Genomic DNA, 13,334 nt, shown 5'->3' with positions numbered 1-13,334 from the left:
TGTATCACTGTTCTTGTCTTGAAAAACCGTTGACATGGCTCATATTTTCAGATTTTCTATAAATATCAAATTATATTAATGCAAAATTTGACCTGCCTGAGTACCCCAGTCCCCATGCAACCAACTTAGAACTAGTGAGTTGCAACAGTGATTGAAAACTTAATGAAAGATTCAATCCATTCAAGGTTTCTCTTTGGTATATTGTTGTTTCTATCATTGTCTGTTTGCTTTCTAATTTGTTTTCCCCAGTATTTTCATATGTTTTAATGAGTGCTCAACTGACCAGAATTACCGTTGCAAGCTCTTTTCCAAGATTCCAACCATTGGGAAGGTTGGGTAGAGCTGGTGAGTTGTAATTGTAGTTGAATAGCTAATGGAGGACTTTCTATATGAGTTTACAGATTGGCGAGAACGATTGTTATTACGATGGATAGTTCAGATTTATGTCCTGGCTAACAACTATCCTGCCACCCTGTATCTTTCTTCTTGACTCTACATTTTTTACAAACATATTCTCTGCTAGTACTTGGCATATATGTTTTGCAGTTTCTACCCTTCATTTAAAAATGACTACTTCATTCTTCAAAAATTGTGGGCTTTGAATCTGTTGATGTCAGTTTTGTACCACTACATAACATATAGGAATTGAATACTTGATATGGAATATCAAGCACTCAACCCTCTCTTGAAAAGTAAATACTCATGAAGACATGAGAAAAAACTCCAATGTTCCTTACACCTGTGGATACTAACTCAGTTATATTAATGTGATTTGTTGGTTAATCACATAGGCGGCCTTACGTTGTTCATTCAAGGATTGTCGAACTCTCGTTGTGATGGTGATGATGTCTGGTTTTGCAATGTATACAAGCGCTAAATAATGTTGATGGTGGTGGTGATGGAGCGTGTGTTTGCCAACGATGCTTCTCCTTTCTAATTTTCTAAGAATGAACTCCAATTACTCAACTACTTGCTGCTTTACCCTACCCCTATGAATGGAAAGATTAGCAAATGGACGGGGATCAAATCTGATAAAAGCTTACCAGCGGCTCTACCTCCATAGATGCAATGATTCAAGGGAAAAAAGACTAGATTACCACGCAAGGCTTCCTAACCAGCCACTAGGATGCTAGTGGCCTAGTTTATAGATCCCTATCAAACATCCACTAATATCACCATACAACTATACATCTACTCTTACTCTTAACAACTTTCTTGAAATAAAATCTACTTTAACAACTTCAATGAAATTTAATTCTATTGGAAGTAGAACCATGCAATAACACCAAGTGTCCCTAATCACCATGCAAGTCACAACAATGATAAGAGAAGCAATTTTGGTTTTATCTTAAACAACAATTTTCTTCAACCTGTATTTAACTTTAACTATTGGAAGTAGAAATCATGCAATAACACCAAGTGTTTTTATCACCATACAAGTCACAACAATGATAAAAGAAGCAATTTTGGTATTATCTTAAGCAACAATTTTCTTCAACCCTTTACATATGAGAGCAAATGGCCTTATATAGAGGCCAAAATTACAACCAACGGTAGAGATTAAGAGGAAAAATCAACGATCCAGATCAAATCCCAGAAACCCTAATTAGGGTTGCCACCCCATCGGCCAATGAGAAGACGCCACTTCATCAATGGACCAATAAAAAAGGAAAAGTGGCAACCAATGAGAAGGCACCAAAATGGTAGCCAATCAGAATCAGACACCTATCCTACCCAAGAAGGAGAATTTGCCACTTGGGCATACATCAAATGATCTTCCAATATAATTCTACCCTTTTCTTTCATCTTTTTAGCCAAGGAAATGAACTTGGCTACCTTGTCGTTGACTTCCTTCATGGGAGGGCAAAGTGTGTGCTTCATCTTAACCTCAGCTGAATTCATCATGTTGTTTGTTGCTTGCAGTGTCTTCTCATGACCCTTCTCATATTCATTTGCATCTCCGATAGAGGCATTGAGGGAGGCAAGGGTGCCCAAATGTTTCTTCTTGATGGCAACCTTCCCCAACTCATCCAATCTTGATCCAAATTCTATCTCATTGACGTTCTCCTCTTTGATATCTTCAAAATCAAGTGCAATCCCAACATCGCCCAACATGGTTGAAATGGAAGTGTCAACGCCTGGGCTGTGTTGTGCAATCTTATTCCATATCTCTTCAAGTATCCTTAATCTAATAGTCAAGGCAACAAACCAAGACTCAACCATACTCACTCGTCCTTCATCTACCAACTTGGTTCTTTCCAAATATCTCTCTGGTAGCTCGATAAAAATGCCCATAGCCTGGGAATGGCCAAGTCCTTGACAGGAAGGAAATCCTTCCACTCCCCTTCAAATGTCCTGAATTTGTTTCTAATAGTCACCAATGATCTGAAAGTCGAGATAAAGTAAGTCAAGAAATTTCGCCCATCTTGAATTATATCATGGATCCAATCTTTGATTTCGTGCAGTTGAGCTGATATCTCTTCTATGTTGTTCCCACAGTCTTGCAGAAGGGTTGCCTAATGCAACTGTTGGATAGGCTGGCAATCTCTCCAATATTTGTTTTCGGCCTCCAACTTAACAATCCTCTTGTTTGCCTTCCTCAATCTTTCTATAATTGAAACCATGCCTTCCTGGATCTCCTCAAACTCCATGTTATCCATGATTCTTCCCAAGTTATACTCTACTATCTCATACTCCTGGGCTACAATCTCATCTACTGCCTTGTTAGCCTTTGGTATAGCAATCTGAACTTTTCGGTGACCCTCATCATCACTTCTGATTACCTTCGTCACCGTTTTTGCAATTTGTTTCTGCTTCTCGATGTCTTCCCTTTCCAATAACCCTTGAATATCTTCAACTGCTCGAATAGTCACCACCTTGCCTTTTGGCATAAGCATTTGTCTTAACCATAGTGTTGCAGTGCATCCCCCCAAATCTGGATTTAGTTCGATTAGCAAAGCATCACCGACAGCCTCAAGCGCCTGGCTTATTTCCTCAATATCAATTGGCCTATCCTCTTCTTTACTAGTGATTGTCACATCATCTCCATATTGGTTCTCCGAGAGAGGAGAGTACTCAGTACTGTTGTTGTAACCGATTGATTCCGAATCAGAGCTCACCTCTACCACAGCCCCTTGTCCACTTGTATTATCCCCTTGGCCTCTAGCCTCAATTATGCTCTCCCTTGACAATGTTGCATTCTGTCTCTTTCTTGGAGGTTCCTGATGTTCTTTATTTTTCTCAACCTCCATATTTCTCTTCTTGCTCTTAATTGTTCTTGGTTGCTGGCCACTGCCTTCACCTTTCTGTCTGACTGACTCAACTAGACCTTCTTCCTCTAGTTTCATCTTCTCATAAGTAAGGCATACCTTCCGACTTTGTAATTGCTTTAACTTCTCATTGTACCATGACTTGGTGTGTAGATCAATTGTCCTCGTAACTGCCTCTAAGGAAGGATCCTAATGATCATCCCAATCCACTAGACCCAATTTTGTTCCATCCACTGTATCATAATCTTCTCTTAGCATTTTTTCATCATCTTCCAGTTGATCAAGAATATCAAGGCCTCTCTATCTGATCAGCCTCATCATGCTCACTAACAACCTTGAGAAAGCTAACTTTCTCACATGAAAGTCATCCCGTGCATTGGCCCAAAAATCTTCTATAGTAGGAATATGTTAGAATGTATTTCCGTGAGATGCCTTGATAAGAGCATTTGGATCGAATCCTTGTCTTTTCCTATACCATCCTAGAGGATACTATTCTAACTCCTCCGCAGTTGCAAAGGCAACAGGATTGGGGCAAGTACCATTGCCTATTCCAAATGAGAAGGTAATCCATGTCCCACCTTTAAGTTTCATCATTTTCTCATAATGCCCAAGTTGCCTAGCCAACTTCATCAAAACTACCTTGTCGGGTGGGTACCTTGGAAGTCTCTTGGGACAAACTATACTTCTTGCTACTCTGATATATGTGAATTGTGGAAATTGGATGAACCAACTCCCATACTTCTTAACTTTTGCTTCCGCTTCCGATGAGAGCCTTCTAGTAGGTTTCCCTTGTAATATCCTTACAGTCTTCATGGAAAAGGCGTCATAAAACATCTTATAATCTTTGGTGTTGTGCAAATGAAGCTGTAGATAGCACTCATTCACCAAACATTACCCCGGCCCATTGCCAATCACTCCTAAGGCTTTAAGTCCAGAATTTTCATATAGTCTCGCAATAAGATAGAAAAGATAGGATCCCATGCAAAATTGCTTTTGATTTTTGCACAATCGTAAGTTGCAACTCTAGATTTTCACTTATGATTCTAGCCCAATCAATCTTTCTCTTTCCATTTTCAATTTCATCAATAAAGTAATACATCCAGTTCTCGAACTGCATACCTTGAACCACGCCCATGATCCGGCTAAGAAGCACAATAAGGTCGCCATACTCCCACTTGAAATCTGACTTGGTGAGCTTTGATGACTTGGTGACTCCCTTCTTGCCTTCATGCAACCAATTTTGCTTTAGATGAATGAGATAAGCCTCCTGATTATCCTGGAATAACTTGGCCACCTGATCCATCATTACCACTGTCATGCCTTTATGCTAGGGACTATTGAATACTTCTTCGACCACTTGTCCGTTGATGTTAGCCAACACTCTCTTCCATTCATCAAAAATGATGGACTTGGTCACAATATCAAACTGGGATGCACATTCCATTACCAATTCCGGACAAGGCAAGGTAGGAGGGAAAGTCGCCGCATGTACAATTCCGCTCTTGTAGATCTTCTTTGCCATGGGGGATTGTCCTTCCTTCAATCTATCCTTTAACTGTACCATGTTCACCGTGCCGATATTGGTATCACTTATTCTCCTCACTTTCAAGAAGAAGGTGGTCTTAGGCATTGTGTCTTCCTTGTCTTTTTTGGTATTTGTACCCTTTCGGTTCTTGCTTGCACTAACATCTACCATGCTAAACACTTATTTCTGCCCCTTCGTTCTAAATGATATGGACTACACTTATCAATCTCCAACCTTCTTTCTATCGATGGAATCTAGCTTATTTTCGCCTCTCCAAGTCCTATCTATACACTTATTAATATCCAAACTTCTTTCCTAGGGATGGGACTACCACTTATGTTTGCCTCTTCGTTACCTTAGGATGGACTACACTTATATCTCCCAACTTCAATCCTAAGGTGGTCTAGCTTATTTCTGCCTCTCTAAGTGTCCTATCATGAAATCTACACTTATATCTCCCAACTTCAGCCTATCAATGGAATGATGAAGTGGTGGATGATGAGTGCAAGAAGAAAATACGGGAAACGAACCAAGCAAGAACAAGGAATAAAATTTGCCTTTAAAACCACTCTTCACCTCTAAAAATGAATAAAATTTTACCTTAAATCTACCTTTACCAATAATCGGGCCCTTTCAAATTCGGATCTAATCTCAAAAAATTCAATCCTACTTGCAAATATGATGCCCTAGAAAAAATCAGAATCCACCAACCTTGCAAAATCTACCCATGCCACTAAATCAGACCTTAAATCACATTGCCCTTTCACCAAATAAAATCGCCAAATCCTGGAAGGAGAAATCATTGCCAAAGATAGAGAAATCAGACTAAAATTGTTGCCAAATCACCAAAAATCAGGCCTCAAAAAAAAATCGCCCAAGTTGAAAAATATCGGATCTACTCCAAAAATCGTCCTAGGGCAAAAATCACCCAAGCAAGGAGGAGAAAATTTCTGTGAAGAAATGGAAAAATCTGCCCCAAAAATCGCCCAAGCTGGAAATTTGCCTACCTTAGAAGAAAATCACACATCCAACGAGGAGGAGGAAAAAGGAATGAGCAAATAAGAGGGGAAGCCCCTCTTATACCAAACATGCCTCTCCAAGTGGGTTGACCTGCTTGGAGGGAAAACAAAATTAAGTTAGTCCCTTAATTAATGGCCTAGATTTAAATGCAACATTAAATTTACTTAGCCCATAGTGAAATTGGCCCGTTTAATTGTCAGTTTTGATCAAAAATCGCAAAATAGAAACAAGGAAAGCCTAGGAGATTCCAAAATTTTCATTTAACAACACTTTGGTAATTAAAATATCATTAAAATCAAATCTAGCAAGTCAAAATCGATTTTCAATTCCAAATTACCAATTTCCTTTAACATTTTAAAAATCCTCTAGGCAAAATTTCAACCCAATTAATCCAATTTTGCAATTCAATCCAATTTCAACCTTACAATACCATTTCAATTTTTTTTTATTTTTTTTAACAAAATAAATCCTTTTCCTGGCAGTCAAAATTCAAACTCGAATTTCAATTTCACTATCAAAAATTCCTTTTCACCAAAAAAGATTCAAGATTTTCCAAAACAACTAAATCTAACAAATTCATTTTGAAAATGCTCAAGTTTATACAATTATATCAAATTTTCAAAAAATCCGTCTAAGTGCAAAATTTGCAAATTTATCCTCCCAAATATCGTTTTAACCATCGATAAAATGTTGTCATTGAAACCTAGTTGGCCTAAGGATAAAATTACATGTTCCAGAAAATCAAGTTAGCACCGGGTGAAAAACAAATCAAATCCCCTCTTGGCCTGAAGGCGTCCAAGGTGTAAAAATGTCAAATCGAAAACTTCTTGACAACTCCAAATTTTCTAAGGCAACTAAAAAAAAGGGGGTCCCCAAAAATTTTGGGGCAATAGTGTGAAAACCTCACAACAGAATCCTCATTCAAGCTAAAACTAGCTACAGATTATGAGGGTATCAGAAAAAGCTACTTAAAGCAACACTGGCTAGAATTTAAATTTTCAAAATTTGATAACCTCATCTACAAAGCAAATGATTGACCACCATACTTTCTTCAGTTTTATGAAATGCTCAGAACTGTAAGCAAAATCATTAATCTTGTACTATGCACCTGTTTTTTTATAGAGCATACAAGTCTCATTCCTATTTTCCCAGGTAATCTTATGCTTCCTTCCAAGATCTTGATCCATGAGGAATAAAACCATCTATGGTGATTACTCTATTAATAGCAGAAATCTCTATCCAATGCTGCTTATTCATCAAGTTTGAAACAATTTAAAACATGAAAGCAAGCTACCACAAGAAGCTTTCTATCCCATTCTTTTATCTACCGACTCAAATGATAATTGTTATGTTGAATGGACAATAGATTAAACAAGAATTAGGATCTCCTTTTATTACTAACCAGAATTGTTCAATGAAAGATAGCGAAAAGGATATGGCAAATTCGGAAATTCTCATTTTAGATGTATGAATAAGACAACCCTCAACCCATAAAATGTCATATCTAACTTTCAAAATACAGTATGTGTTTCTAATGTCAAATCAATAGAAAAATTATCAAGCAGACCCTTTGAAGGGTGTTTCTAGTTAAGGGAAGAAGGCGATTAACACTTTTTATAAAAGCAAATAGTATTTTCACAAAATGTTTGTCACCAAAATATTATGACATATTTTTTTAAGACATTAGATTAGGTCCAATGGACAAAGAATTGGCTAGATTGGTAAGGTTTTAGGTATTATAACTTTTATTAAGACACTAAAAAGATTGCTTCTCATATAGATGCCGAGAATCTAGTCTATGGTTAGTAGGTTTCTGAGAATATCCAGGATTAAAGGAATTTTAAGGAACAACCAGTTTTATTTATCAAATAAAGGACCGTAGAATTCAATTGGCTGCAAAAAGCTCCTTTCTCTGATCATATTTAGGTAAGTCTTTGTTTTAAACAAACTGGAGCCATTTCAGACTCATAACCGTACAGTTTAGTACGCAAATAGTGAGTACTCTTTAAGTTGCCGAGTACTCTCTATTTGTTTTTTTTGCTCCTCGAGTTTTTATGATTAACTTGTGAATTTTAAAAGACGTAGGAAAAACAAGGGTAAAAACACAGACATAGATACAACACAGTCAAAAAAATTGCGCTTGTCAAGTACCCTCCAAGTCTGAAATAATTTTGCATGTCCATTGATGAGAGTCATTTATGAGCCATTTGAAACTGTCTTTTCATCATTTTATATACCATTATATTCACTTTCATATCATGTTTCTATTCCATTTCATCCTATTTTACCATCTTATGTTGCATATGTTTAAATATGAATAAGTAATATTTAATATATTTTTGGATAAATTAATGTAATTTATTATTGATTGTTTTTAATAATGATTATTAAAATTTAATGCCTTGGATTATTATCATTTTATACCTTGGATTATTATTTTAGTTTATGATCAAATGTTTCCAGCCAAAAATTGGCTAACAACAATATGAACAGTCAATTTTGTGTTGTAATTTCTGAGAAAATGAGGGCAAATCTGAAAAATCTAAGACATGGGTATGGTCCAAAATATGCCCAATTATGTTTCCACACAAAAAAGTCTCCATAAAGTGAACCGTTTAAGAGCTGCCAATGATTTTCTATACATATTAATTTGAGATCCATTATTACAGCCAGCCAAATCTCCACATTTTTCTGCAATAAGTGATGGCTCTAATCACATGGAAACTGATATGCGGAGGATCCAATTTACTGAAAAATATATGGTTGATTTGTTAGTTCTTTGGTGGAGCAAAACCACTAATTTCTAACATGGAGAAGGTCTTTATTTGCATTCAGTTATGCTATTTGTAATAGTATACACTTCATCATTGTTGGTTTCTATAGATTTGTGATGAGTAACCAACTGAAATATGGAGGAGAAGCTTTGGTTTATGTGGCTGCATAGCCAGAGATAAAGACAATAATTTCAGAATTTATTTGGGCTTCTTGTTTCAACAGATTTGTTATTGATTTGTGGCTATTTTCAAAGGTCTTAGTTGAGCCTCTTATTCACTCATTTATTGCAACAAATTATTTAATTCTCCTTTCATTCTTATGTAGAGAATACTTATATATATGCATATGTTGTAAACAAAAAGGGGAGAAGATTTATATATCAGATTTGGTGTGAGATAAAAATGCAGATTTCTGTGAGAAGATTGTTCCTTAGTAGTAACTTGTGTAGACTCTATATTGTTGGATGAATAAAGAAATATCATTTTGATCGAAGGAATGTAAAAGAGTCTTTAATTTTCATCACCAGATGTATTGAGGAGGCAAGATCCACTTCTCAAAATGTCTAGTGATCTAGTTTAGGATGTTCGCGAGATTTAATTTTCTCTGTGTTGCTATTTTCATTTGATTTCATACATAGAATTAGTGTATAGTTTATATACCTTAATTTATGCAATCATATTAATGATTCATTTTAGATTATAGTGTGTTTTATTTCCTGTATATTTTGATTTGATTTCTTATATAAAATCATTATATTAGCTTACTTACTTTAATTCATGTTATTGTAAATAATTATTGATTCATGTATTGTTTAAGATTTAAGTGTGAATTCATATTTGTGTGGTCTCTTATTTATTTTCTGCAATGTTAAATTCTAGATTAAATTTTACAGTTTATAATGCTTTCTAGCTTTTAGAATAGTTTTCTTTTAGATTTAAAAGTTTAATTTCTGTCGCAAGAAGTGACAGTTCCTGTCGCCAGTTCTGTTTTGATTTATTGTAGGTTTCAGCTTAGCTCATGTCTCCAAGAAGTGAAAGTTCATGTCGCCAATTTTGTTTTGGTTTGTTGTAGGTTTCCTTCCGTGTGTTCTAGCTGCATCCATCCCCACTTGGAATGCTATCTTCATCCCTTGAGCAAATAGCCACTATACCTTTCACGAGTTTATGACCCTAGATTGATAATTAAATGCGAGATGAACTGGCTCTTAATCTTATCAATTATCCTTAATATTTGAACCATAGTTTGTCCATACACCCATGGTCAAATCTTGTCCGTACATGAAGGAAATGTTGCCATCCTTGATCGAACTCCAGCTGTTTTTTATCTAAGATCAATATGCAGATTGTGAAACACTTTAATATTCCTTTCAAATGAAGGTGATGATCAAATATGGGCATTTCATATTCATGTTAACCAAACAAAGACCTATAAGGACAAATGACAGACTCAAATGTGGCTGCACTTTTGGATGTGAGAAAAGAATGGAAAAGAGTACCTAAAAAGGTCCCACCAAACAATATAAGGAGGTGAATCCTTCAAATTGTGTCCTCCAAATCTATTAATTTTGAATTTTCTAAGATGGAATCTGATTAAACTAAGAGACTCCTAATCAAGATCTACTGTGAGCATTCAATACTGAAGGCGCTACCTTTAAGAACTACGAAAAATAGCTAGTTATACCATAAAAGTGAAAAAAAAAACTTGAAGACACAAGCAAGAGCGTCCAACACAACGGTAAATTGTGAGTCTCTTATCTGGAAGGTCTTGGGTTCAAATATATTAGAGCTCAACAAATAATAATAATTAATCACAACACATAATAATAATTAGTTTTGACTTCGACCTCTTACCCATAAAAAAAAAAACCTTCAAGACTACCAAATAGAGCGAGGTCCATTAGATCCTTGTCATAAGATGGATGAATAGACAAATCAGACTCGTGATAAGCAACCAATTCAAAGAGAGAAACACTATGTATAATGAATGCCAGTTATAAAACCATCTCTTGGATTAATTTGGTAAAAAGCTAAAGTCTATCTTCATATACAAGCATAGTCGGATATGGCTGATTCAACAGCCAACTTCAATCAACCAATAATCAAAAACATGGACCTCAAATTCTCTGACTTCATTTTTCTGCCGAGAGTAGATTGGCATCCAGTTGCCAGCCCGATTGCTATTGTCTCGAGAGAATTCCTTCAGGCAAAAAGAAAGCCAAAAACAAACTTCAAGCATGATATGAACAATTTGGGCATTGAGATTAAGATCTTGACCACAGAACCCCTTTCTGCACCGTTTAAAATCACTAATGGCCTTCAAAGTGCAGTTTGGATTTGATTTGCCAAACTCCTGGGCCTTTGTCTATTCAAATACCTTTCTCTGCAATTCATTTCTTCCATCCATTGCACCAATGGCAAGTCAACTTTCTTAACACGAATCACTTCTAAACACTTCAAATGCATTATAATTTATAAGGCTTCTACATTATGTTGTCTTCTCCTTATGTTCACGATCCAACAATACAGCATAACTCATAACAGAAAACTATAAATTATAATAGACATTGGTCCAACATGCAATCACGTAATCGATGCCGCTAAGTTCAAGCCCCATACCGCAACAAGGCATCCTTAAAGTTCCAACAGGAATACGATGTGTGAGAGGTTGTGCAATAAATATTGTTTCACATGTTAACTTATGGCCCATGCTTACAGATGTGAAAAATGCACTACAAGACTAGTGATAGAGACTAACCTCGCCCTAAATTTACCAACGATAACAAACATAAAATTATTACAAACACAGACAAGACATAGTCATAATCAAAGGTAACATAACTTCCAGAATAGCTGTCTATTGTATTTCAACACACAGTTTAATCCTTCTTAATCTTAGCCGTAAATCATCAAAACTGTCTGCAATCAAAAGCTATATCTCAAACTTCAGACACCTTATTCATGACCCTAACTTGGTAAAGGCGCCTGTAACAACTGCATTTGTCAGATTCTTCAATAATTTGGTTGGGGTTTGGCTATAATAGTAGGTAAAGTTCGATTAACGGTAATGACTAAATTTTACCTCAACACTCACGTAGAAAATCTTACCATACGATATCAGTTATAACTTGACCTGTGTGATATGAAGCAGTAAAATTCTTTGTCTCTGATCAAATTGAAGCAATCCGTTGTCGATTAATGCTTCGAGAAAAATGACAAGGATATCCAAAAACATACCAGACATCGTAGAAATGAGATATGCCGGCGCCACGATCAATTCTTTGTGATGGGAAATAATTTCCCCAACTACGGACTTCTCTGCGCGTTGCCGCTGGATATCTGCCGCCTCGACAGAGTTTAATTTGGTGTAAGTTGGGAGATCGTGAAGTGAAAATGGCGTACTCTGTGTGAGTTGCCATTCACCCGTGTATCCATTTTGATGGCATTTTTTATTAAAAATATATTTATTTATTTTTAGTATGTATAATTATGCTATTTCATTTTATTTGTCTCATTTATAGTAGTTTTAATATATATATATATATATATATATATATTAGTGTGTTTAATTATGCTATTTCATTTTATTTGTATCATTTATAGTAGTTTTAATTATATTATCATAGCATATTATTTATTTATTTATTTGTCTATGTGTAAGACCATTTTGATGAATAGGTCTTTTTTATTAATCTATATTGTGCTACTTCATTTTATTTGTATCATTTATAGTAGTTTTAATTTATAAAAAATTATATATTTTAGTGTGTTTAGTTATGCTATTTCATTTTATTTGTATCATTTATAATAGTTTTAATTATATTATCATAGCATATTATTAATTTATTTATTTGTCTATGTGTAAGACCATTTTGATGAATAGGTCTTTTTTATTAATCCATAATATTAGAGTACACTATTCGTCAAAAAAAAAAGGGCACAACCTAAAGATAACCATCTCAGGTGGCTAAAGCATTGTTGGTTAAGGGGGGAGGATCTTGTCAATCATCTTTACCCCATACGTCAGTGGGGTCAGGTGTGTAACACCTCACTAGAGAACCCAAAAGAAATTAACCTAAAGTTTCACTAAGTTTGTCAAACTTGTTTTTTTTTTTTAAGATAATAACTTAACAACAACCGATATAAAATAGCATAAGCAATAACATACACACATACATAAGCAACACATAAACAGATTACGTCTCTTAAGGGTCCCATGACATTGAATCACATTTAAATTTAGTTAATACTAAAACCAATATATATCAAATCCATTTTAAAGAATAACTACAAGCACGTATCAGGCAAAAGCTTACAACACAATGGTAAATTGTGAGCCTCTTATCAAAGAGGTCTTGGGTTCGAATCTACTTGCAATCACGCTTAATAAATAATAATAATAATAATTAATTACAACACATAATAATTAATCTTGGCTTTGGCCTCTCACTGATCAAAAAAAAAAAACTCCAAGCAAGTATCCATTTAAATAATATACAATTATCTCTAATGCCACTTGGCAATAATCAGAATGCATAATCATCCATTATACAAGTCACAAGGTATGAAAGGTTGAAAGAATATACATCATAAAATAGATTACATCATCTTGTAAGATCTATGAAATCAAGTACAATACAATAGAGTACAACCATCCATCACAGTAAATAAGAACAGAATGAAAGGTAATACATAACAGGGAACTCCAACAATAGCGTTGAACTATTGGATCTCAATGGCAAAAGTAGA

General features: G+C 35.2%; 1 protein-coding gene across 9 annotated transcripts in view; it reads right to left on the bottom strand.

Moving 5' to 3' along the window:
• LOC149551019 (Ubiquitin-conjugating enzyme family protein) overlaps nucleotides 1-11,994 on the bottom strand; it is a 226,836-nt gene extending 214,842 nt beyond the window's left edge. For all 9 annotated transcript variants that reach the window (XM_089786585.1, XM_089786591.1, XM_089786586.1 and 6 more), the window contains exon 1: nucleotides 11,823-11,994. Coding sequence is in view for 2 of the 9 variants with exons in the window: in XM_089786592.1 (XP_089642718.1) it covers nucleotides 11,823-11,829 (7 nt within the window). In the remaining 7 variants the exon portion in view is untranslated. The remainder of the gene's footprint in view (nucleotides 1-11,822) is intronic.
• Between the last annotated feature and the right edge of the window lie 1,340 nt (nucleotides 11,995-13,334).

Source organism: Cupressus sempervirens, chromosome 6 (assembly GCF_028749045.1).
Source record: "Cupressus sempervirens isolate cs-2001-9-10 chromosome 6, ASM2874904v1, whole genome shotgun sequence".
Taxonomy (NCBI): Eukaryota; Viridiplantae; Streptophyta; class Pinopsida; order Cupressales; family Cupressaceae; genus Cupressus; species Cupressus sempervirens.
Note: the sequence above shows the minus strand (reverse complement) of the source record. Positions and strands in the feature narration are given on the sequence as shown.